General features: G+C 47.7%; 5 protein-coding genes across 5 annotated transcripts; 1 reads left to right on the top strand and 4 right to left on the bottom strand.

Annotated features, from left to right (window-relative positions):
* Positions 1–11,293: 11,293 nt before the first annotated feature.
* Positions 11,294–13,992, bottom strand: MYCFIDRAFT_154553 (glycoside hydrolase family 31 protein). The gene is made up of 2 exons (XM_007929231.1): positions 12,958–13,992; positions 11,294–12,882 (listed from the first exon to the last, which is right to left on the bottom strand). Exons 1-2 carry the CDS (start codon positions 13,957–13,959, stop codon positions 11,554–11,556), a joined length of 2,331 nt encoding a protein of 776 aa, XP_007927422.1. The 5' UTR covers positions 13,960–13,992; the 3' UTR covers positions 11,294–11,553.
* Positions 13,993–14,632: 640 nt separating this feature from the next.
* MYCFIDRAFT_215526 (uncharacterized protein) lies at positions 14,633–15,845 on the top strand (the record flags this gene model as incomplete). Its single annotated transcript, XM_007929232.1, has 1 exon — positions 14,633–15,845. One exon carries the CDS (start codon positions 14,633–14,635, stop codon positions 15,488–15,490), a length of 858 nt encoding a protein of 285 aa, XP_007927423.1. The 3' UTR covers positions 15,491–15,845.
* Positions 15,846–15,923: 78 nt separating this feature from the next.
* On the bottom strand, positions 15,924–17,084 carry MYCFIDRAFT_46396 (uncharacterized protein; the record flags this gene model as incomplete). The annotated part of the gene is made up of 2 exons (XM_007928832.1): positions 15,924–16,860; positions 16,927–17,084. The coding sequence occupies 2 exons, from the start codon at positions 17,082–17,084 to the stop codon at positions 15,924–15,926; spliced, it is 1,095 nt and encodes a 364-aa protein (XP_007927023.1).
* Positions 17,085–18,570: 1,486 nt separating this feature from the next.
* Positions 18,571–22,136, bottom strand: MYCFIDRAFT_10355 (uncharacterized protein; the record flags this gene model as incomplete). Its single annotated transcript, XM_007928713.1, has 3 exons — positions 18,571–18,793; positions 18,947–21,354; positions 21,438–22,136. Coding segments are annotated over 3 exons (3,330 nt in total), but the record flags the coding sequence as incomplete, so codon positions are not given.
* A 1,960-nt stretch (positions 22,137–24,096) lies between these two features.
* Positions 24,097–26,087, bottom strand: MYCFIDRAFT_203852 (uncharacterized protein; the record flags this gene model as incomplete). Its single annotated transcript, XM_007929233.1, has 5 exons — positions 24,097–25,137; positions 25,187–25,376; positions 25,428–25,499; positions 25,564–25,726; positions 25,791–26,087. The coding sequence occupies 5 exons, from the start codon at positions 26,085–26,087 to the stop codon at positions 24,150–24,152; spliced, it is 1,710 nt and encodes a 569-aa protein (XP_007927424.1). The 3' UTR covers positions 24,097–24,149.
* Positions 26,088–26,324: the final 237 nt, after the last annotated feature.

Below are 26,324 nucleotides of genomic sequence, written 5' to 3' on the forward strand. Positions count from 1 at the left end.
AGACGTATAGGTACTAGAGGAGGTAGAGGAGGCACGAATAGTAGTAGTTATAGCGGTAGTAGTACTATAGGACCGGCCGGAGGAGCGATAGGAGGCGGCAAGGCAAGCGGCGCTAGACTAAACACACCCGGCGCAAATAGTCTAAGACCTTATAGATTTAGCAATAGTGCTATTCGAGGTAGCTGCTAGGGTACGGCCGTGCCCTATCTAGATTTATATTAGTAGTAGGAACGACGATTCAACTAGGCTAGAGAACAACTTACCTAGCCCCGAAGCGAGTAGCCCGCCGTAGGAGCTGTGCTACTACTGCTAGTATATCGGCCTCGTTGAGCTTTATAACGGCTATATTTCCTAGTTAGCGCGTACTTAAGATAGAGACGAGCCTGCTAGGGCAACTTACAGAGTGCTAGTACTATCTTTGTTACTTTCTATACCGTTAGCGTAGTTCTTGTATTTAAGGTAATGCTATTATAGAAGAGAGCGAGAAAGCGTATATAGTATCGATAAACTAAATAGAAGAGAAGCGTCTTAGGAAGCAGGCAATATATAAGCGTAAGAGTAAGGTAAGTTTAGTAGGTTTAGTTATTTAGGTAAGCTCGTATTGTTCTGAATGTTAATAGGAAACTCACAACCTAGCGTTCCTTCCTAGCAACGTCGTAGTACGCTCTAAGGCGTTAACGAATGCGGGAATACTATACTCTACCGAGACAAAGAGAATCGAGTCTATCGAGAAGGCATTTAAATCTTTAAACTAGGAGCTATTAAATTTATTAAACTAGGAGCTATTTAAGCTATTCAAACAACTAATGTTAAAGCTAGAAACTATTTAAATCAAACAGCAGGACCAATGCTAGAAACAATAGAATCTATATTAATACTCGATGCTTAGCCCTTCTTGCAATCCTTCTTGCCTCCCGCAGATCCCGGCGATATTAGAGGAGGTGTCTGCCCTAGATAATGTCCCTAAGCTGCCTTGAAATTCTCTCGCGCTATACCTGTAGCCTCTCGCTCGATCGCTGCCTAAGCTAGCCCTTAAGATCTAGCACTCGTCGGCTAGACCTACTACTAGTTAACTTAACGCTACATTTCCTAGTCTATACGCTATACCCGCTCGGTAAATAAAGGCTGTTGCTGCAAATTAAGCGGCGCTAGCTTCTTCGAAGCCTTCTTACTATCGTTCTAAGAGCTTATCGTAGCGACTAGGTTTAGTGCTACGTAATTAAGCTTAGAAAGACGTTTAATCTAGATGCTCGATACTTAATGCTTAATACTTAATGCTTGATGTTCGACGCTTAGTGTTTAGTGCTTAGTATAGAGCCTAGGTTATTAGTGTATGCTTTCGTTGTCTCGTAGGGTGTCCTACTTAAGAGGGGATCGAGCTATAATAAGTACTACTCTTCGACTAAAAGTTTGCTACCGTTGCCTACGAGAACGTAGCTGTCTAGTAGCAAGCATAACCGACAAGCATAACTAAATGACTACTATAGTAAGCAGTATATGCCGTATAATAGACGGTATAGCTATAGCTAATATACGGAAGATTACTACTCGGAACAAGGCAATTTCTAACGTAGGAGATATACTAATACTAATCTAAGTCGCAACACTAGAGCCTATAGCTCAATTTAGGTCCTATACTAGTCGTTAGAAGCAGGGGATTATCCTTCGCGGCTTTACAACCCCTATTCTAACGTATTAGGTTCTTACTCTAAGGTAGATATATAAAGGCCTAGCTATCGGCTATAACGCGGAACGCTTAGAGATACTAGCTTATCTAACCCTCTACCTTAATACTATTGCCTATTAGTTACGTCTGTTTCGTACCTACTATCTATCTAGGTCGAGTAGGTCGTTAGCTAGATCTCCTTACTATCGGCTTGCTTTAAGTTAACGAGTAGTCGGTAGTGCTAGCTATATTAGAGGGCCGTTTGCTCGCGCGTACTATATTAGGAACGCAGGCTCGTATTGCGGCTACGGACTCACTCGATTAGCGCCATTTGGACTATTGTTATCGTGCTAATATCCGAACCCCGCTAGGTTTCGAGTTAGACTATTCGGAAATAGGGTGTCCGTATCGTGCATTATTAATGCCCGCTAGCTATTTAAGCTAAAACCGCGATAACGCCTAAACATCGTAAAGGCAACTCGCGTTGTCTAATTCGGAAGGCCTTAGATGCCTGCCTCTCTAAGGTCGAAGCGATAGGTAGTGTATCTATTTCTATTCGGCCCTATTCGTACCTATACGACTAACTATACTATAGTCGCAGGGCCGCTATTGTTTAGTAGTTCGTACTGCCTCGTAGCAAAATAGACCGCACCTAAGGAAGCTCTACCTACGCCGTTCCGGACTAGGCCGATACTAATACCCTTCGAATGTTAGTTTCCGTACGGAGACATCGACGACTATAGGCACTTACTATCCCCGAACTACTACGAAGTGGACTATAATCCGCTTCGAAATAATTGAGTTGGGACTATAGGTCCCGGTTCTGCTATATATTGTTAGACATTTCGTCGGCGTTGCTCGAGTGTTGTATACGGTTTAGTAATTAATAATTGTTGTTAGAGAAGGGAAGAAGGATTGCTATCGACTAATTAAGGTTAGTTATTAAAGGAGTAAGGAAGGATTGCCGTTAACTAAAGTTGATATAAGTAGTAACTAGCTACTTACCGGAGCTCCTACCTTATCGCCTAGAAAGCGTACGTAGTTAATAGACGAAGTTACGCGGTATATAACGGTTTAAGTTATACTAGTAGTAATATTTCCGCTATTATATACTGTCTCTAGAAGCAGGCGCTAGTTGCTACCTACTATCCGCATAGAAAAGCAGGTATCTAACGCTAGTACTAAGCCCTCGGTTGAACTTATCGACAATAATAACAACCTCCGGAATACAGCTATCTTCTCGACAACTTAAATATATATCTAAGCCGATCCGAATACTCTATTATAGCTTCTACCTACTTCGACGTCGACGGAGGTATAGTACGATATTAAGACTAGCAGGTATAGATCTAAGAAAGCTAAGAATCGATAGATACTAACTATACGCTTTAGGTCTCGTATATCAAAGTTAGTAAGGTCGTTTATACCGATAGATCGATAGCTCTACTCGCGATCGGTCGCAAGGAATAGCGTACGGACAAAACGAATAAGTAGTATGCCGCTAAACTATAGACCTTTATCGTTATCGAATTCGATCGATACGATATTAAGTAGAGCGAGCTATAGTAGGACCTTCGCGGCCTCTAAGACTCGAACGTGTTTATTATATACGAATAGAAGGACCTAAGCGGCATTATAAACCTACCTCGTAGCCTAATCGAAAGCAAGAAGATTGGAATAGCTATATAGCGCAAGGAGGGTATAGGATCGCTAATGTATCCTAAATTCTATAGGATTCGCTAGTTTAAGAGATATAACGATCTTATATCTATATAACGGATCCGTAAATTAGAGGAAGACTATACTATTATCGGCTTTAGTAGTAGCGCGAAGCTAGCAATATATAGCTAGTGCCGCAATGCCTACGATAGTAAGCTATAGCCGACGTTAGTCCGCGAGCGTAGATTCGAGCCTATAATAGCGTAGCCGTAGTTCTAGCGAATATTCGGCTAGTAGAAGGAGAATGCGAGCGAGGATCGACGTTGATTAAGTATATAGCCTTATTAATATTATAAGGTGATTTCCTTCGAATAGTAGCGTATAAGGAGACTAATATAATACTAAGTCTACTACTCTGTATTTGCCGTTCCGTACGAGATCGCAATGCTATAGCTGCTATAGTAGTAATAATATGCCGCTAATATGCTTTCTAACATTATCTGTAAGCTCGTAGCTTAATCTTTATCGGATACCGCTATTGCGCTACCTAATCTCTACTAAGAGGTCTACGATTGAATGCGGTTAACTACCGAGCAACGTAGAAGTCTAGCTACCGAGTAAAGTAGGACTTTAGCTATTAAGCACCGTAGAAGTCTAGCTATCGAGTAGAGCAGAAGTTAGGCATTAAACGCAGAAGTCGAGCATTACTGCTTCCGGGGTTAATAAAAGTTGCTAAAAGTTCTCGATATCGTCGAGTAAACTATATAATACACTGCCGCTAGGCTTGCTAAAAGTTGCTAAGTCTTAATAAAAGTTGCTAAATGTTCTCGAGTCGCTATTTAGAACTAACAAGTTTAAAGCTCTAGTATATTGCCGGGCAGGGAAGATAGTCTGCAAAGACAGTTATTATCGAACGAGGCCTTGCCGTAAAGGTAGGCCATTAATTGCTAGAAGCCTAGGGGCCTAGCGGATTATAATTCGATGTTTATCTAGTTGCTAGAAGCTTACTATATTGGTCTACCGGATTATAGTGCGGTATAGGTTGCTAGGAGGCGACCTTTACGGTCGGTAGATTGAAATATAGTCTGTCTAATTATAATGTAGTGCTTATTAAGACCCTTCTCGCCTAGCTTGCGGCCCTTCTCTTTATTAAGGCTAACGGTAAGACGTAGCTCGCGCGCTCGGTCTTAGTATATATATATATATATCCGCTTAGGCGCATTATACTAATCCTGTTATAATAGCTTGTCTATACTAGACGTAATCTTTCCGCTAGCCCTTAGCAACTTTCGGCAACTTTTAGCAACTTTTATATGCTCTAGGCACTTAGTAGAGTCGTTCTGTTTAGCGCGCGTATGTCGAGCGGCGTATATACTAAGTAGGTAAGAGGGTAAGCCCGGCTTCGCGGCGATGTAGTATATACTATATTCTTATAGCCTTTTGTCTCTTAGCAGCTTTAGGAGCATATATATAGGGGCCTAGGGAGGTATAGTAACTAGCGGGTACGGCCGGAGAATGGCTTAGCGTAGAGTACTTTCGTATATTGCCGTATCCTGCCTATAAAGGATTAGCGTATGCTTCATTTCGAGCGGCGGAAGATTGAAGTACGTCCCGGGCTTCTACAATGCTATTCCGGGGGTACTTGCTACTACTTTAGGCGACTGCTAGGCACTTCGTATAGTAAATGCTAGGAAAAGTAGGGCCTTGCTATTATTAATCCCGCTAGTAGCAGCTGTCTATATAAAGTTTTAGCATCTCTTAGTAACTCTTACTAACTTTTAGCTAATAAGAAGGCGCAGATTAGAGCGGCTAGAGTAGAGTAAGCATCAACCCTCCTAGTCCGCTCCTATAATAATAGGGCGAGCGAACGAGCTATTATATTACTTGCCCTACATTTCCCTAGTAGTAAGGTTTAGATACTATTGTTAGTTTGTTTTACGTTACTCCTTAGTAGGACAATATAACTTACTCCGCTCTTAGTCTTATAGGTATATATCTTAGATCTCTCTCTCGTTTCCTTCCTTTCCTTCTTCCTCTACTAGATATCGTATATACCCTCTTACCCTCGTCTATAGCATTACCTTAAATATAAGAACTACGTTAATAGTATAGAAAGTAATAAAATGCTAGGTCCTTTCTTTACTCCGGCCGCTAGCGGCTACCCTCTCTTAGGTATAGATATATGTATTAGTTAACAGCTTCGAAGGTATTAAAAGGGCGAGATAGTACTAATAGGCATATAGGAGGAGCGAGTAACGGCGTACGCTACTCGGCGCGTTCGTCGCGCAATCCGCCGCCGCCGCCTCGTCGCTGCTCGTCTGCGTACGTAGTAGTAGTAGTATTAATAGTAGAAGTATGCTAATCTTAGTCTTTAGCGTATCGGTAAGAGCGTATACTAATATATCTAAGCGGCCCCTTCTTTATAACCCTTTAGGGTATAGTAACGTACGTATCTTTATCTATCGATCTCCGAGAATAATACTAATATACATAATAGCTATTAGCCTCCGCTAGTACTAGTACCTGCTCTTGCTCCTACTCTAGCTACTCTAGCTCTAGTTCTAGTTCTAGCTCTAGCTCTAGCAACCGCTCCTGCTCCTACTCTAGCTCTGCCGTAGGACGGTAAGTAAGTGTCTTTAAGCTCTAGTTGTTAGTAGTTTTAGCATGCTAACTATATTATAGCGACGACGACATTAACTTCGGCCCTATTAGCGACGAGTAAGTTATTGCTTCGTACCGCTTACTATTATAATAGATACTAACTATACTATAGTAACGACTACAATCCTACTAGCGCTAGTAGTAACGATAACGAAGAGTAAGTAACTAATTCCTATCCTACTATCGTATTAGTGTAATTGCTAACTATGCTATAGCGAGAATAAACCCTTTACTAGCCCTACTACCGCCGCGTTTGCGCCGCCTCCTACTACCGCCGTTCCTTTCTTCGCTCCGCCGGCCGTAGCACCGATAATAGGCAGGCAGGTTAGCAATATACCGCCTATCCCGGCCGGAGGTGCTATCGTGCCTCGCCCTTAGCCTGCTAGACCGCCGATTCTAGGTACGACGCCTAAGCCTGCTTAGGTAATAGGATAGTAGTAGTCTCCGGGCACTATCGACCGTAAGTTATATTAATTAAGTAAGCGATAGAACTAAGTATTAACATATTTGTAGCCGCCTACGCTAATCGCTTGCCGTAGCTGCACTACGTTGTCCGTATTATAGAGACGACGTTAGGCCGTCGCTTTGCTCGCCCGTACGATACCTACCGTCGCGATAGCTTCGAATACTAGGGTTATTTATCGGGCATTAAGGCCTATATTAAGAAGCCTAGCCGTAGTTGTGCTCGCTATCGTCTCCGCAAGGTATAGCATTTGTCTTCTTATACTAATATTAAGACTTAAAGCTAACATTGTTTTAGATCTCTTACTCTTACCGCGACGAGGAGCCTAGGCTCGAGCTTAAGAGCCTAGCTCTAAAGCTAGATAGTTTCGGTAGTAGCTTCGGTAGTAGCTATAGTAGTAGCAAGGATAGTAGGATAGGTAGTAGTGCTTGCGGTAGCCTCGCCGCCTACTAATTCTTTTCCTTGTTCGCGTAGTAAGACCTAAAATATAGTAGTAAGTCGTACGATGCTTACTAAAGGTATTCGGTGTTTAGCGTTTAGGCACGGCAGCTAGTCTGCTTCTTTGTTTATTTCTTTGCTTTACTATTATTGTTTGCTAGCCTTCGGGCATAATAGGCTATATTCTTTGCTTTGTTTTTATACTCTTAGCAGGTCTTCTATTTAGCGTTTAGGCATAGCAGTTCTGCTGCTATAAATAAACTCTCTTCTCGCTCTACTAATCCTGCTACTATATTAATCTTCTAACGCCCTTATTCCTTAACTTGCTAGCGTACTAATAAGCACTTTACAGGTGTAAAGTAGAAGTCCTTCTCGGATTGCTATAGATACCGGTAGCGTTACTTATAGATTAATAGAGGGAAACGAATAATAGAGGCACTATTAAATTAAGTCGTTTAAGCTACTTTCTGCTAATACAAGCTAGCAAAGGTGCTTAATACGATAGCGACGGCTCCTAGTAATAGTAGAGGACCTTAACGGCTTCGTTGTAACTAGTCTTAAGAGTTAGTACTAATAATACGGCCTAGCTAGGCGTTATTGTTAACGTTTAACTTAGCGACCTCTGTTATATTTAAGAATGCGCGGGGTGAGTATAGCTCTTCCTATCGCCGTTAATGCCGCTATAGGATAGACTATCTTGTTAATAGGCGACGCTAGACGGTTAGTGCGTCGGTTAATTTGCTAAAGCCTTAACGAGCTAGGGAGGAAGAGCTATAGTACTGCTTAGAAGAATTAGAGCTTCCGATATCCTCGTCGATCCGGTATTAGCACTAACGATGCCGCTATCGGCGGAGCGTACGAAGCTAGTCTGTCCGCTCTATATATTAGGGTATAGCGTAGGGCTAGGTCTACGCTTAGTAGAAGTCGCTAGCTCGCTTACGGTACCTGCTTAGCTTCGGTGGAATTCTAGCGCTATCTACTAAGAAATTGAGGTTAAGAGGGTTTAGATTAGCGACTAGATAATAGAGCTATAGAGCGGGGGGATAGAGCAATGCGAGGGATAAAGTACGAGTCTACGAACATATATATGTTTCCCTCGTATATATTAGTATAAGGGGAGAATGTGTTCGTAGTAGTATCTTGTTTATACGATCCTAGTACGACCGTTGAATAAGACATTGATCTCCTCTTTTATAGTCGCTATATCGTCGCTATAGCTTAGCAAAGAGACTGCCGAAATATAGCAGTTGCTTGCTACTAGCACTTCTAAAACCTAGCTCTTCTTACGCTTAGCAAGCCTTCGATGCTAATCTTAAGGATAGGTTGCTGTCTAGCCTAGGTTTAAGCTTAGCGATAGTCTGTTCCGGTCGTCGATTTCGGATATATAAAGAGTAGTTTTATTTATTCGAGGCCTTCTACTATACGCTCGAAGAGTTAGCTTCGTGCCTTAATATTATAGCATATAGTGCGGCAATACTGCTTTCAATTCTTCCGCTTCTTTATATACTTAGCAGCCTTGCCGTTTGTTTTAGGATTAGGCTTATATCGATCCTCGAATTTCATTAGGTCGTCGTTCTAATCGTCTAGCATTCGAAGACTGCTTAAGGACCGCCTATTAAGCAGTTACACTGCCTCTAGTTATATAAACTGCTAATAGGCGCGAGAGCGTTTACAATCTATATACTTGCGTAATACTCGATCGAGAATGTCTCTTTTATACTAGAGTAACCCGAGTTCGAATCTCGGAGGGGCTATATTCTTTTGCTAACGTGTTGTTCTTTTATAAAGGTCTTATTCTTTATCTATCTTAGTCTTTTTGGATTTTTATATAATTCTTCGCAAGTATTATATATTATCTTTAAAGACTGCTATCCTATCAAATTATACCGCGCCTATCTCTATATCTTTTTAGCCGGATAGTATAGTAGTTATGTATACCGACTAAAGACTACCGTAGTAGATGCTAGGAAAAACTTCCGGTATCTACCTAGTAGATATCGTAATCTTCTTCTTAGTATTTCCTCGTTAGTCTTCGGGAAGTGTACGTAGGTTCGAGTCCTACTCTAGCTATCTTCTTTTGCTAAGGTCTTGTTATTGTGCTAAAGTCTTATCCTTATGCCTATTGTCTATTTTTTAGCTATTTAAATATATAAAGTAATATCCGCGCTCCTTAATTAGGCTAGATTCCAGGTTCTAGTGCTACTATTGTCGCGGCGATATTAGTATAATGTGTGTGCTTCTCGTTTACTAGACTAGCTCTATTACTCTATATCGTTAGCGATAATCTATCCTATTTAGCGGATAAAGTCGTCGAATTAAGCTGCGGCATATTAATAGCCTTAGAGTGTTCGGATATCTTTATTGCTTCTCGCGGACAGCTTATAACTAGCGGTAGATGCACTCGATAGTAGACCTTGCGGCTAAAAGGTTAGCGGTTCGAGTATGCTTTTGCTATCGGTGCTAGAGATTGAACGCTTATAAGATCCGCAGACATCTCGAGCTATATACTGCCCTTACAGTAGATAATATAAGGGCCGAATGTATTATAAGATTATAAATACCGAAAGTTAATAAGAACTCCTAGATAGGGGCTTCTTAATGCACAATACCTACTATCGCCGGTTATTAAAACTTAGATAAGTTTGCTAAAAGTTAATAAAACTTCGGATTAGGGCTCCTTAACGTACAAGATTAATAGTTGCTAGGTCTTGCTAAAAGTTGATAAAAGTTCGAATATAGGGTTTGTAAGGTACAAGATCTACTATCGCTAGGCTTACTAAATGTCGATAAAAGTTAGGCAGGATCTACGGTTGCTAGATCTTGCTAGAGGTTAATAAAAGTTGATAAAGATTGTACGATATCTACCGTTACTATCTCTTACTAGAGGTTAATAAAAGTTGATAAAAGTTGTACAATATCTACCGTTGCTATATCTTACTAAATGTCGATAAAAGTTAATAAAAGTTGTACAATATCTACCGTCGCTATATCTTACTAAAGATTAATAAAAGTTCGAATATCTAAGGTGCAAGATCTCCTATCGCTAGGTCTTACTAAAAGTTGCTAATAGTTGCTAGAAGATCGGCTTCGTATAGTAGATCTCCTATTACTAGGTCCTACTAAAAGTTACTAAAGGTTGCTAAAAGATCGGATAGTAGCTTCGTATAGTAGATCTCCTATTACTAGGTCTTAAAAGTTGCTAAAAGTTGCTAAAAGATCGGATAGTAGCTTCGTATAGTAGATCTCCTATCGACAGGTCTTACTAAAAATTGCTAAAGGATCGGATAGTAGCTTCGTATAGTAGATCTCCTATCGATAGGTCTTGCTAAAAGTCGATAAAAGTTAATAATAGTTAGTATAGCAGGAGCCGACCTTGTCGCTATCTTAAAGCTAAAGTAATAGTTCTCCTTTGCCTCCCCGATAGGTAGGCTATAGACTATAAGTAGATGCCGTAATTCTCGGCGAAGAAGTCGTAGAGGGATATAGTCGTCTTAGTATCGTATAGACCCGTACAACCTTATACTACTTAAGATATAAGTAGCTAAAGCGCTCGATCTGAAAGGCGCCTTAGTGCTGCTAGCTATATTAACTAGCTATATATAGATATTTCTAGACATCTTAAGACCGCGCTTACTCTTCTCGCCGACGCGCTAAAAGCCTTCGACAATCGACAAATAGACTAGTTTTAGATTGCGAGTCGGCGAAGCTAGCGCTCCTACTATAGAGAGTATATTGCGGAACCCTTCTTATATTTAGACATAGCTCTTCTTATATTTCGACATTCTTCTTATATTTCGATATAGCTTAGTCCGGATATTCGTCGTCGATAGCGTCTCGTCGGTTAAGCTATACGGCGGGTCGCGGCGATAATATACTCTCGGCGGGACATAGTTATTATACCTAAGACTCGGCTCGCTAGTATAAATTCTTTAGTATATACTGTCTACCTACGTAGGAATATAGTAGAAGGTTTAGATCCGGGTCGGCTAAGTAATAGGGATATCCGCTAGGCTAACACATGCGCCTCTTATACAAATTACTACGAGGGGCGTATTTGTTAGAACGTAAACAAACGCTTAAGCAATAGGATACGCTCTAGGTATCCGATAATGCTACTACCTTTCTTAACTTTTAGCAACTTTTAGGGCATCCTAGTTCGAAAGTGTAGTATCGGGTAAGTTCTATGCCCGTAATTGGCTGAAAGTTGCTAAAAGATAACGAACATTACTAGCGCTCAATAAAAATTGATTAACACGCTAGGGATTCAATTTCCGGAGCTTTGCCACTCTGGAGCTCCGTCGCGCGTACGCCCGCCGCCCACGCGTGAGAAATGAACGCCATATCAAGTACCTTCTATCGCGACGTGGTATTCCTTCCAAGGCCGGACGTGGCCGCTGAGGATGAAGCGGTTCGTCGTGGTGTACCATAAAAAAGTGCTATATGAACGGGTGCCTCGCCTCGCCTCGCCTCGCGTACCGAGACGTGCAATCAGCGCTACAGGCCTTGTGCAGCTGTTCAAGGATATTCTACAAAGTGCGTTGTCTCTGTGGCAAAATTCCATTTCAGTGGCAAGGACGTACACGACGGACACGGGACACCAGGCTGCGCAGGGAAGTCATCTCTCACGCCCCGGTTAGCTGCGACATCCCCATCGAAACCTCGCCTTTCAATAGTTCTGAGCTCGACTGAGTCGGCAGACACTGAGCTCTACATCGCTGCCCGCCTTGACCCGCCATTCTCCCAGCACCTCCTCGACCTCGAGCGTTGTTGCCAATTTCCCGCCACTGTCGTAGAGATGGAAGCTGCTGTCCTGCTTCGGCTCGTACAGCCTGACCTCATGCTGAGAAGGATCGATCCAGTCGTACACCGTCCTCGTCTCGCCGCACCTGCCCAATACCAAGATACTTCCTTCCCGAACGTAGAGTGGAAGGGTGGTGAAGTCGTGCTGCTCGGCGACCCATTGAGGCCCTTGGATGACTTTTTGGTGGTCCCAGAAGCTAGTCCATCGTCCTGCCGGCAGGTAGAACTCCACGACGCCGCTGTCGTCAAAGACGGGGGCTACAAGAAGACTGCTGCCGAGCATGAACTGTTGATCGCATGACCAGGCTGTTTTGTCGCGGGGGAATTCCAGAGCCATGGCCCTCACACTGACTGGCCATCCATGTCCAATGGCTTCCATCGACTGACTGTACAGATAAGGCATCAATCTGCACTTGAGCTGCGTAAACCGACGCAATACAGCCGAGCAGCCTTGTTCGCCCTTTTCGTCGTCATCGATGAGCCACGGCACTCGATACGAGTTGGAGCCGTGCAGCCTGGAGTGCGAGCACAAGAGACCAAATGGGACCCATCGCTTGTAGATGATAGGGTCCGGCGAGCCCTCGAAGCCACCAATGTCGACAGACCAGAAGGAGAAGCCGCAGAGGCCGAGCGATAGGCCACCGCGCAGAGACTCGGCCATGGCTTCAAAGCTACTTTCACAGTCGCCTCCCCACTGCAGCGGAAATCGCTGAGTGCCAGCACACGCCGAACGAGCAAAGAGGACAGCTTCATCCTTGCCGTAGCGTTCCTGGAGTGCTTCGAAGACAAGCTTGTTGTACAGAAATGGGTAGTAGTTGTGCATCTTCGCGGGATCCATATTTGCATCATACCACTGCACGTCCTTGGTCGGGATACGCTCGCCAAAGTCGGTTTTGATGGCATCCACACCAGTGTCAAACAGCTTCTTCAAGCAGCTGACAAACCATTGGCACGCCTCCGGGTTCGTGAAGTCAACGATCCCCATTCCGGCTTGCCAAAGATCCCACTGAAAGACATCACCATTCTTGCGTTTGAGCAGGAAGCCCTTTTCGGCTGCCTCTTTGAACACTGGAGACGTTTGACCCAGGTACGGATTGATCCACACACAGACCTTGCTCACCAGACCAGATTCCTTCATGCGCGCAATTTGTCCCTTTGGGTCCGGGAAACGCTCAGCCGAGAACTCGAAATCGCACTGCAGAACGCAAAGTGGATGGGTCAGTAATTTTACCCGAACACAACATATGCTTCAAGTGCCGACCAGACTTACCCAATGGAAGCTTCGTAACCAGAAGCAATCAAAATGAAACACCTGCAGCGGTATATCGCGATCCCGCATCCCTTGAAGAAACGAACTGACAGTCTTCTCATCATACTCAGTCGTGAAAGACGTACTCAGCCACAAGCCAAAACTCCAAGCGGGCAACTTATTTGGCCGTCCAGTAAGCTCGGTATACCTGCGAAGGACCTCTTTCGGCGTAGGTCCATAAATAATATACCACTTCAACCTTTGTCCCTCCACACTCGTCTGCACTCTACAACACCTCTCACTCCCAACTTCCAACTCCACACGTTCGGGATGATCGATAAAAACCCCATACCCTCTATTCGAAATCCAAACCGAAAGATTCTTATAAGCCTGATCACTCGAAGTCCCACCATCGGCATTCCACAATTCAATGCTTTGCCCAACTTTATTAAAAGCCCCAAACCTTTCCCCAAGACCATACACCCCCTCGCCGACTCCGAGCGTGGTTTGCGTCAAGATATAGTGCTTGAAGTCTCGCATATCTGCCGTTTGCATCACACTTCCCGGGCCGGGGGAATATGCCAAAGCGACACTTCGGTCGAGGAGAGATGTTAATTTATGCTTTCCATCCGAGCTGTGGAAGCGAATGTCGAAAGTATGTGGACGAGAGGTGACCGTCGCAGCGATACTTCCAGACCTCAAAGTCGTGCCGGCCTCCGACTTCTCGATCGATGCATTGACGAGAGGCGGTTTTCCATGCGGGAAGAGGTCAAAGTGCGGGCCTTTGGGGAGAGTACCGTGCCAATGGGTGACTTCGACAGACAGAATGCCATCACTGACGGCTTCCAGATCAACAGTCAAGGTCGTTCTGTTCAGGGTATCTCCTCTGGAATGAACCTGTGCGGTTGGGCATAGCAGGCTTAATTTCTTGCCATCGTTCGCTTCTGTGATTGAGTAGATCTCCTCTGCGTACTCCACTCGTTTGTCTTCTGCGACCAACCACATTCCATCGCGGAACTTCATGATGGGAAGATTTTTCGGTGTGATAAGAATGAGAAATTATAGCTGGACTCGAGTCTCGAGAGAAGATGGATGAACGAACAGGAGCTCTTGTTGACACTAATATTACTTTTTTGCTTTCACAGACCGCTCTCGCGAGGGGTAGACGGAGGCACCAGCTCCGCTTGCTGCTGCTGCGTGTTCCTGGTTCGGGCATGTCGAGCTTCAAAGTTTCTGCGTGTCGGTGATAGATGTGCATATATCTCACGACATAGTTGTGGCTGCGAAATTATGTGCTAATAAGCGAGCATCGTGAGCTGCAGCAGTAGATGTCACATGAATTTCATTGTTTGTGGCTGCGGGTGAACTCCACCCGAGGGCCATATACGTCATCAAAGGAACGTCCAGAGAACTCATGTTCACGACTTGAGCTTTCACCTTTTGTATCAACTCTCTGAATGTAGAGCTAAAAAGTCATGTCGACAGAACCGGTGAACCGAGAGCCACCTCTCAAAGAACTGATCGAAAACTTCATCACTCCCGTCACCGAAGGATACGATCGAAACCATTCCGGATATCCTCAAATCGATGGCGAATCGCATCGAGTCGTTGTAGATGGCGCAGTGAGCAATTAGTTATCGTTGTCAAAAGCAGATCTCCAGAGCCTGCCACAGCATGTTGTCGTGTGTGCTTTGCAATGCGCAGGCAATCGGAGGCATACGATGCGAACGAAGATGAAAGAGGTGGATGGGGTGAATTGGTTCGATGCAGCCGTGATGAATTGCAAATGGAAGGGCCCATTGCTGAGAGAGCCAGCATCTCGCTGTGCGACGACGATCGGAAGTCAGCGCACGTCGCCTTCGCATCATACGAAGCAGAATGCCAGGATGATTCGTGGTATGGCGCAAGCATTCCACTAGACCGCGCAACGAGACGAGACGCTGAAGTCGTTCTTGCGCTGGAGATGAACGACGAGCCGCTGACTATCTCGCATGGCTATCCGGTTCGAGTTGTAACGCCCGGAATTGCTGGAGCTAGATCAGTAAAGTGGCTAAACCAGATTACAATTCAAAAGAAAGAGAGTCAGAATCATTACCAGCAACGTGACTACAAAGTAATGCCACCTGAAGCCACAGATGCTGAGACTGCGGAGAAGTATTGGGACACAACTGCTGCCATTATGGAAATGCCTGTGAATTCAGTGATAGCCTGGCCAGAAAGCGGCGGTAAAGTGCGTCGGGGTGAGAACGATCTTGTTCAAGTGCTAGGCTACGCGCTTCCGAGTGGTGCAAATGGTCCAGTGGTCAAGTTCGAAGTCTCAAGCGATGGAGGATCGAGTTGGACAGAGGCGGAGCTGATCGATCATGAAGAGGAAGGCAAGTGGTCTCGGAAACTCTGGCAGATGGTGATCGCATTGCGTCCTGGAAAATGCCCCGCGCTTTACAGCAGAGCAACTGATGCCGCCGGTAATACGCAGCCGGAAGAATCGCAATGGAATCTGAGGGGAGTGTGCTACAACGAGTGGGGAGCGACCGAAGATTTTGAAATCCTCTGAGCGCCGCGGCGGCCATCGCCTCCGTAAGCCACTAAATCCCAAAGCTATTCCAGTGTTGTGCGACCTCTCAGTCCTGTGGCACAAAGTTTCGGAATGATCGAAGATGACATTCGAAGGCAACCATGATTTCGCATGGGATTGGCGAGGGTCGCAAGGATCGCATTCGACGATGTTGTTGAGTCGAGGACGCTCTCCGCAGGAAAACCCACACAGTTCGGAGTTGATCCGACTTCACCAGGGTCAAGGTTCCCACTCGTGGTCTTCCAAACTTCCACCCAGAGATCAGCTCCTCGTTGTGAATGCTGTGTGCCATAACTCAAAGACACGTGTCGTGAAGGCGCAAGAAATGCGTCCAGCGGCCGCCCAACCACCTTTACTTAGACCACCATGGCTCTTGTAATTTTCTTCGATGAGAAATCGCACCCGTAGCTGTTCAAGATGCTGGTCGCCAGCCAACAGGGTTGGGTATCGACCGTCCTGCACCTTCAGCTTCGCTGTGCGCCGGCCGCTTCGAGTCTTTTCGCATTTGCTGCTCGGCCAAGGTGAAGATCTTCATGGTATGATCCCACACCTTTGATCCCAAGCCCATATCGCGATACTTCCGAAGCACGCTCTCATCACCTGTGGACTTGCCATCCCAATCGAGCAGATATGCTCCACTGCCCGGCTCGAAATCGGTACCGCGCATTACTGAAAGACCCTCAGGCGGGGGAATGCCAACGCCCCCTTTTCGAGAAGGGTAGCATTGACTTGTCATCTGGAAGAGGTGACGTTCGCCAGATTCTTGGACATTGATGATCCAAGGAGTCATGACGGCATACATGACTTTCACGGCAAGTCGCACAGGTCCGCTGAGCTCGTTTGCGATGCCGGTCTTTACAGTGCCCGGATATGAATGGCTGAAGGCAGTGCCAGGATAGCGTTTTGCAAGCTCCTCCATGCAGAAGTCGGTCATGACGACGCAATGTGCCAGGCATGCATGTAATGTAAAGTTACGCTTGAGGTCCAGGTCGTCGATGCGAATATCGCCTTCAGATCCAGCCGCGAGCACGGTGATGACGCGAGAGAGCTCATTCGCCTCGGATGCTGCCGTGAGCAACGGCATAAGACCGAGTATGCATCGAATGCGGGAGTAGTAGTTGACAGCCATTTTCTTGTCGATGCCTTCGGTGGTCTCATTCCGCCCTCTCAGCGTCATGTAACCCGCAGTGAGGAACAAGCAGTGGATCTTTGACTCGCGCTCCTTGAGCTCTGCACAGAGTTCGTCACAATTCCGGAGAAGGCTGATGTCCCTTTGCAAGAAGATTGCTGTGCCGTCTGGATTGATCTCATGTAGCTCGTTGCAAATCTTGTTGCCACGTTCTTCGCTCCTAGCGTTAACGAGTGGACGTTAGTCGGTCTCCCGTCCCCGAAAGCAAACGCTTACATGTGCCCACCTTCCCACGATGTATGCTTTCGGTCGCGTGGTGCGCAGGAACATCTCCTTCGCGGTGCTCTCGCCAATGCCGCCTGTCCCGCCGATGAACACCGCCACCAGTCCCTCGAGGCATTTCGCCTGGGCGTTGGACTCGCGCACGGCATCGATCCGAACCATTTCCAGGTTCGCTCCTGCGTGGATTAGTCGGGTTGCTGCAGGAAAGGTTCCGAGAGTGTCGGGTACCGTAGAGGAGAGTATCCGTGGTGGGGGAGGGTGATGCGTGAGCTGCCACGCGTGTAGCGAGCCCACTGCTTTGATGCTCTGCGTCAGCGGGTGATGTGAGGTGTCCGTCTTCCAGCAAGTTCTGGATGTCGATCGAGGCTGCCGTAGCTTTCGGCACCGCGATAGCGAGTCGGCGACTGAGACGGACAAAAGTTTAGTGTATGAGGAATCGCGGAAGACTTAACAGCACGCTTTGTCGCCGGTATTCTCACAGGCTGATGAAGCCAGGTTTATGCAGCATCGTAAGGCCACAGCACTAACGCCACACTATGGCCTAAGTTACAGCTTCGCACTCAGCTCGTCTACTGCCTGAGGCCTCTATTCTAGAACTTCCAAGCTCTGCCAAGGCGATGGTACAGTAGAACTACAGGATCAGCATGGGGCCAATGCATGTTGACATCACCTCTCTCTTCATCAGCCACAAGGCTTCATCATCTGCTTCCCACAGAAACTGAACGTGTAAATGATCCGGATGCACAATAACACAAGCTTTCATCAAGTATGGGGGCGTGGGTCTTCTCACTATAGGACAAATACCATACCGATACTGTTGGACCAGGAGGTTATGCTGATTAAATTTCCCAATTCAGCAAGCATCCCCGCATCCACCGCCAAAGTCACCAATCAATGCAGCTAACGCAGACGTACGTGCTGATCAGCAAGACAAGGAGGAACAAGAGAACAAGTCTCCGAATATCCAGCAGAAAGACGAAGACACGGGCAGGGAATAGCTAGACACATCATAAACTGTCTCGCGCCACATATGTCCTCTTCATTTCATTCCAATATTCGTACAACCCAACCACATTACACTTCAATGTCCTCCCACCTATCCTCATCATCTAGTATGAAAGTACAAAGAAAATCCAAAAGAAAAACTCCAATCCATGCGATTTCGTTGTTCGCGTATCTACATTGGGTCGCATTCCCCATCCATCGCCCCAACGCCAAGGAAAAAGTGAGAATTGTGTGAAAGAAGTCGCTTTCAAGGTATCCAAACAGGAAGGGAGAGGCGCCCGCAAAAGTGTGCTTGGCGAAGAAGTATGCCGGAATAGTGCTTTTGGTCGTCAGGTCAAGGGTGGCCTACAGGGAATGCTTGCTGAGTCGGCGTGCGAGGCCCGTCGTCGGAGAAGCCAGTGTCGATTCGAAGGGGTTTCATATTACCGCTGATCTTGCGAAAGTCATCATCATCATTATTAGGACCACCACGTCCGCTCTCGAGGATGAACTGCTTGAATTTCATATGGTGCTTATCGTCTTCCGGCATGAAGTCCGGCGAACATACTTGTGGTGCTGGTATTCGCGGCACGTCTGAGGCTTTCTTTGGTGTTTCATCATCCATTCCGTCGAAGTATGAGGCACGTTCAGTGAGGTCGGCTTTTGGTGTCGTGTCATACTTGACTTGCTCCAGCATTTTCCCAATGCTACCGACAGAGCCAGGTCGCTCAAACTTTTCATCCTCAATCTCCATATTCACCGGGATGTTGTTGAGCAGCGACCAGTTTCGATTGAGATACTGTTCGAGGCGATAGCATTGACGATCCCACTGCTCGGTCAGCAGTCGATGGGTGGTTTGCACATCTTGAATCGTGAACGAGCCAGAACTGCCTCCTATCGACGGAGATGGGCTGTGTGATTTTCTGATAGGAGGTAGCGCCAGAGAAAGCGGTGAGCTACTATTGCACCTGTCAGGAGCTGATGAAGGTGACCTGTTGGAGTATGATGGCAGCGCAGGAAAGGATGGCGCATATCCAGACGTTGCTCGCTGTGTGCTCTTTCGCACACTTGCAAACCCTCGACGGACTGCAGACCCGCCACCTAGCGAGGAAGCCTTCGAATTTGTGGGCGATACAGGAGGGTCAGTCTCGCCCATGATCTTCATAGTGGCTTCGGCTGACTTGAAAGCTGCCTCCCTGCCATCGTTCATCGTAGGCAAGTAGACAAGTGTGGTATTGTCAATTAGCGCATTGACCAGATCTGTAAGACCATGGAGCGGAATTTCATTGTTGTCGCAATGGAGCTCAAGCAGTGTTCTGTTCTCGCGCAGAACTTCTGCTAGGGTGCTAGCTCCTTGAAATCCTAGCTTCTGTTTCTCAATTCGGAAGACCTGAATGGTCTTGTTCTTCTTCAAGCCTGCTAGGGCTTCGTTGATACCGGGTCCGAACTTCGAGGCGGCCAGCCGAGAATCGTCTCCAGAGATGTCAAGCTCCGTGATCGTGCTGTTCTCACTCAGAAGACGTGCGATCGCTCTGCATGTGTCATCGCCAGCATCGCCTGGGAGTGCTGTCTGTGACATATCTAGAAAGCGGATGTTCCTGTTAGACGTCAACGCTGTGATGACTTTGCGGAATTGTGATTCCTCTTTGTATTCGATCGCTCTCATGCTGAGATGTGACGGGGTCAAATTGCTTGCGATTGCCCGAGTCACCTTCTCAAGTCCTTTGCTGAGCAGGCATTGGCTAAAGTCGAGATGCATATTCCGTGTACTAGTATGGTCCCAAGACAAGCTGTGGAGGATCGTGGCAATGTCGCCTCCAGAGAGATATGTATTGTCGAGATACAACTCATGAAGACTTGCTGACTGCGGATGGGCGAGGTACGTGGCGACAGCGTCAATCGTGGCTGCGTTCAGGGCTGTTCCACTCAGACGAAGCTCCTGCAGCCGCCAGACGAGTAGCGTTTCGGCCTGAAGAAATGGCTCCGAACCTGAAGTTCGCGAGACATTGGATAAGTTGAGCTTGCGAATGAAGCCGAACATAGCAAGCTGGCTATCAAACGTCGACGGATTGAGTCTGGCGGCATTACCAGCGATCTCAAGCGACTCGAGGGTGTTTTCTTGGGCGCGTAGTGCATCAAGGATGAGTCCCATGCTTCTGTCATTCAGGCCACAACGACTCAGCTCGATGGCACGGAAATGGCAGGATTTGTCCACAGCGGCAGCAACCAGATAATCCTGATCCGTGTCCGTGAGCTCAATTCCATTCAAGCAGATCCAATCCACGTTGGTAGTTTGATGTTTGCAGAGTGGGAACAGAGCTTCAACAATCCCACAGCCTATCTCGCTGACTCGCGAAGGCTCGTCTTCGGTCGGAGCGGCGGTCGTGCGCTTTACTGTCACGCAGCCCGAGAAGTCCATCCGCCGCAGCTTCTTGCTTGTCGCAGCTAGGGCGCGGATCTCTTGGACCAGGAGCGAAGACCGACTCAACTCCTCTGGAGTGAGTCGGATGGGTGTTCCACGCTTTGTCCTTGTGCAAACATGCTCTTGCCCGTAATTATCGTGAAGACCATTTATATTATCAAGTGCAATGCCAGCGAAGGATATGCTGCGAAACGTCTCGTTGTAGCGTAACGCGCGTGAAATCGCAAGTAGTTCGAGGGGCCCATAATTTGGCCGCCTCGTATCTGTAGGTTGCAGTAATTCGAACCGAGGCGCATCTTCGCATTGATAGTTGATTGTATATCTAATGTTCGAGGGGTTGACTCCGTAGGCAACACAGTATGCTATCAGACTGCGATCGAGACAGCTGTGTTCTTCCAGATTGGAGTCAGCAGGTGGTGCAAGAAGATCCTCAACCTCAATGGGTGCAACAAATCTGAATAACCTATGCCCGCACTCTGGACGCAGATAGTTTTCACACCAGTGTAGTCTCGCCGCAATCTCGTGCGATGAGGAAGAGGCAAGGTACAATATTCGAGGTTTCTGGAGAGGTTGTCGGAATGTCAGCTCAAATGTGTCGTCCTGGCTGCTGACCTTGATTCCGGTAAGCGTGAGAATGCCATGAGACACTTGCGAGTGATTTGGTGCGAGGGATGGGCTCGATGTCCTAGCCACAGGCTTTACTAGCTGGATCAGATGTACTTTGTGTACCCCGATTGCTAGAAAGCAGACGGTGGAAGCTACTTTGGTGAGATCGTCGGAGGATGACCTGCTCCCCGACTTGACCGCTTGCTGCCGCTGTACCACCTTATATATAGCGCAATTAGAAGGGTCATAATCGTTGTCGCGTTCGACGATGCGACAGGCATTCTCGAGGTTGTAGGGTGAAATATAAGAAGTCTCTCTTGACCTGACATCGCTGATGGCACTTCGTATTCGTCTCAGCCATGTATCTCGCTCTTCTGGAATGCCGAATTGCAGAGTCATTGCAGAGGCTGGTCCTGAGTCCTCGTCAAGATAGCACACTTCGAAGGCGAAATATGTTTTCCATCCTCCAGAATATGGGTCGCTACTACCTGCCGTAGTGGAACTCGGCCGTCCTTGTCGCCAGAAGAGTCGGAAAGAGTTTGGAGGTCACTATGTGAGCCTATTGAAGGCATGGAGCCATGCCGCACCGTAGGGCTTCGAGTACTTGGATTTGCAATGGATCTGAAGTTCTCGGCTGCCTTCGTCTGCGACTTGTAGCGCAGAAGATAATTCTCGGTGAGCACCAGGTACTCTTTCTTCTTGCGAAACATGCCTGCGCTCGTCTGTACCTCCCCATGCAACAGCACAGCTTTGGAGGAGGATGCGCCAGCAGTTGCCTCCAAGACATGATCAAACCTGATCGATGGTGCTTTGGAGGATGTGCTCGACAGCGGCTCACCACCTCCTGCGCTGAGTCCATTCCCGAGCAGATCCTCGCTGCTCCCTCTTGTCATGGTATTCTTTAAGGACTCGAATACCGAGGGTGGTCGTTTCACAGCTCTCATGCTGAGTGAGGGCCGGCGCGAGGATGATCGAGGTGGGTCTGACGGTGGGCGGGGAGAGTTCGCATCCTTCTCCCTGGCCACATCGGGATGGTCGAGGTCGGTGAACAGACTTGGAGTGCGAATGTGCTTCGGCTTCTTCTTGAGAGTCTTGGGCGGTTGCAGGCCGCCACTACCATTGCTTGCGCCATGGTCTTGCTGGTCAAGGTGCAAGGTCGACTTCAGACCGAGGCCAGAGAGGCCGAAGAAGCTCTTGCGCCTGCCCCAGGAGCCGTTGCTGTCATGGCTCTTCCTTTCCATTGCTCCCTAGCGCGAGCTGGTATGGAGATAGCATAGGAAGGCGCGGGAAATTGGGGCTGTCTGGCTGTACGAGGAGGGCAGGTCATCGGTAGCTTTTTTCCGTGCGGATGATCACGCTGCTCTGGCCGCGCTATAGGTGAAGTGAATAGTATTATGGCATCGCTGGCAGAGGCGCCTGCACCTGCTCGCCTAACAAGCAACGCTCACACGCCACGTGCGGCCGAAAGTAGTCAGGGTGTGAAGAACGAAGGCATTGGAGGCGGCGGTTCGCAGTGACGACGAGACAGGCGGGCGGAGCGCATGCGGGAAGCGCATGCGGGAACTTGGAAGGGTGTTTTGGCTTTGACAAAGAAGAGCTTGGATATGACGCCACAGGACCGCACCGCGCCGCCTCACGCGAGAATACTATAACGAGGCCAAGGCAAATGGCGATCGTCTCGGTGCTTGTGTGTTGCTGCGCTGCCTCACCTTTGACCGCATCGCCAATAACGATCACCCCCACACACTACTGTAGACTAGTAGACTCCTGTTATGATAATGATATCGTATTCTACCGAGCGCATCAATTTGCGCAAGCTTTCTCCAATACATTGCAGAGTTTCAGACGAGATCTTCTGACCACGGCAGGCGACAACCTTGTCGCCGCTATCGTTACCGCTACGCTACGCTACCGTTACAATCCTACTATTCTCGATCTCAGTGCGGAGAAACGAACGAAAAGTGGCGACGGCAAGGCAAGGCCATATCACAAGCCTCCCGACGCAGCTTACTGCCAGTCATCAAGGTTATGAGCAGCCGACCTCGTTCTGCCTATATCAGCAGACCATCTTCTCGCCTCGCACAACGCATGTAATTATACACATCCCTGACCAAGTATACTCTTCCACCGTACAGTGTACTTCGGATGTAATCAACTGGTGGAAATCACTCATTTGCTGCCGACTGGGCAACTTACCAACGCCCTCCGCTCGCTTTGAGCACATGCTATTCTATCAGCCCTGACGCCGAATCCGGTCCATTTCGAATTTGGCCGTGTCCATATAGTCCATGTCAGAGCAGCCAGAACCTCGAGACCGGCCAATAGTCATAGCCCAAGTGTATGATCTCCTTGTGTCTTTGCAAAAACGCACTCCGCATGACGCTCACCAGTCTGCTCCACCTATCGCGTAATCGAAGACGAGCACTAATAAACCAATGCGAAAACACAAGAGCAGATCACTGATGAACAGTAGTGAAGTGCACAGTTCGGCAACAGACGGCCTGAACGAGGACGCGAACTCATCAATGGCATATGAGACAGCCCTGCCAGACCTCAAATCCCCTCGTTCACCACCGTACTGAATCAGCGATTGCATTTGACAGGACGACAGCACTTTGGCATCTGCAGGGCACGACAGCTCCATGAGTGATGGGCCAAATGACCAGTCGTGGGTCTCCTCATTCGCAATACTTAACAAACACGGCAGGAGCACCGAGCAGACAGCTGCGAATCTTCACGCACCTGGGCTGCCCCTGCTATGCCCGCACGAATACGATGAGGTTCCTACAAACTTACCACACGCTCGGGCTATGGTAATCATCCGTGAAGACTCTGAAGAGTCTGAACTCTGAGAAGACCACACCGGTGACCGTAGTTAATTTGACATTTACCTACACCGAAACACAGCCATCGATACGAGACACCCACGACTTCACCAGAAAAGTCCAGGCATGAAACAATCTCTGCACCTGAGCCCGCATTGCGAAACGGGCCCGCAGCAAGTTCGCCCATTCTTCTGTTCTCTGTCTCCTTCACGCATATCCCAAGCTAGAAGACGAAGAAACCTCTTCACCTCCTCAGCCTTGGAACTCAAGGACAGGACAGCGATACTTTAGCTGCTGCTGAGGGATGCGATGCGTCAGGGCTGCAGAAACCTAATAACTAATCCACGAAAGCGGTAACATAATCATTCTATCCTCTATATACAACTCTACTTACTCCTTCAATTTCCTCGTCGCAAAACTCGAAACAACAGCCGTAATCGCACCAATAAACAAACAAACCCCAATCCCGCTCACACCTTCCGTAGAATGATGTTCATCCGGGTGCGAATCTTTCGCAAGTTCAGGACTCTTCCCAGGTTCCAAGATCGAGAACACGACCCAACTAATCGCCGTGCCCACGAATTGTGGAAGCGTAGTGTAGATGTTCAAAATGCCCAAATATATCCCGCTGAGTTCGCCCGTACTCGAGGATCCGAGGGAAGATTGCGAAGAGTGGCGGAGGTGGAGGCATGTGTCGTCGGCAGCACGGTCCGAGAGTTCGAGGCCTTCGTTGGAGTCGCGCCGGTTGTTCACGACGGTGTAGCGGTGTGTAGTGCTGGTGGGAAGGGAGGTTGAGAGTTTGTTGATTTCGACACCAATGTAAGTCGTCGCAGCGAAACCACTAATTGCGCTGGGGACTCCAGTAGCTGCCATGAGGAAGGTTGCGAGACCGACGGATTTGATGAGAGGTGCCCACACCAAGCATAAGCCAAGCATGGCGTTGCCACAAGTCCAGACATCGAGGAGCGTAGGCTGCTTTGCTCCGACCTTCTCGACAATCGGACGTAAGCTCTCGGGCGGCCTAGGCGTGAATTTTCGTTCTGTTTCTTCGTCGCCGGGACTTGTGACCAGGTTTGGAAGCAGGATTGCTGTTATGAATCCGGTGAAGGAATGGATGATGAGCGCTGTGCTACCGACTCGGCCGACCTGACTTAGCGCGTCGTCACGGTTAGAACCTGTTTGAGGCGCATCATGTCGTAGGTAGATCTCTCCGACCCATGTACTGCCGTAGAACATGAGCGGGAACCAGCCGATCCAGGCCCAAAATTGGACATTGCAGATGAATTGGATGCGCTCGGGAACGTACAACGCCCGCTCGTAGATCTGGCGTATGATAGACACCAGGCTTTGGTCAGACCCTGCATCATGTTGTTTACTTCTGCAATCGATCAGCATTTGTTTAACGGCTGCTGTTCGAAAGTGCTTACCCATCAGAAACCAACACTCGTTCCTCCACAGCCCAGCATGTGACACTGAAGCTAATGATCATAGCCAGCGCCGCAAAAGCGCAGACCTTCTTGAATTGCGTATCGCCGAACATTGGTGGCAGGATGGCGTTCAAGTCGAGAGCGCCGAACCCGAAGACCAAGATATGTCCCAGTCCAACCATCCTAGTAACTTCAGAACTTCAGAACTTTCCGGATCTCGATCACTTTCAAGGTAACTCACCCCAAGCAGCTCCAACCTGTTGTTTCGACATTGGTAAAGCATCGACGACCAGAGCTCTGCATGTGGCTTGAGCTACAACGTCACATCCGCAGTCAGCATCTATCCAGACCAATATCTCCATCTCGATCTCTCTTACCAATGTTAATCATAAAATCCAGCACATAAATATCCACAACAGCAAGCTTAATCGTCATAGCATTCCTCCTCGGCCCCTCTTCCACAAAATGTGCTACAATCTCTTTCGCCCAGCCCATAATCAGCAGACAAACCGCAACAGCAATTGTGCCTCCCACCATGAACTATCCATGCCAAATGTCAGCGCCTCTCCAACCCCTTCTTCTTCTTCTCCTGTGTCTCACTCACCGGTCTCCTCCTCCCATACTTGCTCGTACTCTTATCCGAAATCATGCCAATGATCGGCTGCATAATAAGCCCACTCAAAGGCCCGGCTATCCACACCAAACTCATCCCACCTTTGCTCAGACCCAAAGCTAGTAGGTAAGGTGTCGCGTATGTTTGTTCCGTGCCCCAGCAGAACTGTAAGCCGATGAGAGAAAATGTGAGGAGGAACATGCGCATGGCTTCTGTGCTGCCTTTGATTCGTGGTTGGCCGGTCCATGATGATGCTGATGACGAGGGTGGTGGTGTGGTTGCCGTCATGGCGATGATGAGGGACGATGCGGAGAGTCGGAGAGGTGATCTTGGTGTTTTGCGCGCCCGCGCGCGGCTTTCGCACCTTCACTCTCCCTGGGTTAGGCGTTGTTGATAAGCATTGAAGATAGAAGATCCCTGGTCAGGGGGATTTGGCGGAGGACAGCGGTTTACATTCGTCGACGATTGGAGTCGCGAGGTGTTCTGGAGCTTCAGTTTCGAGGTCGTAAGCAGAGGTTGACTATC

This window comes from Pseudocercospora fijiensis (assembly GCF_000340215.1).
Source record: "Pseudocercospora fijiensis CIRAD86 unplaced genomic scaffold MYCFIscaffold_5, whole genome shotgun sequence".
Taxonomy (NCBI): Eukaryota; Fungi; Ascomycota; class Dothideomycetes; order Mycosphaerellales; family Mycosphaerellaceae; genus Pseudocercospora; species Pseudocercospora fijiensis.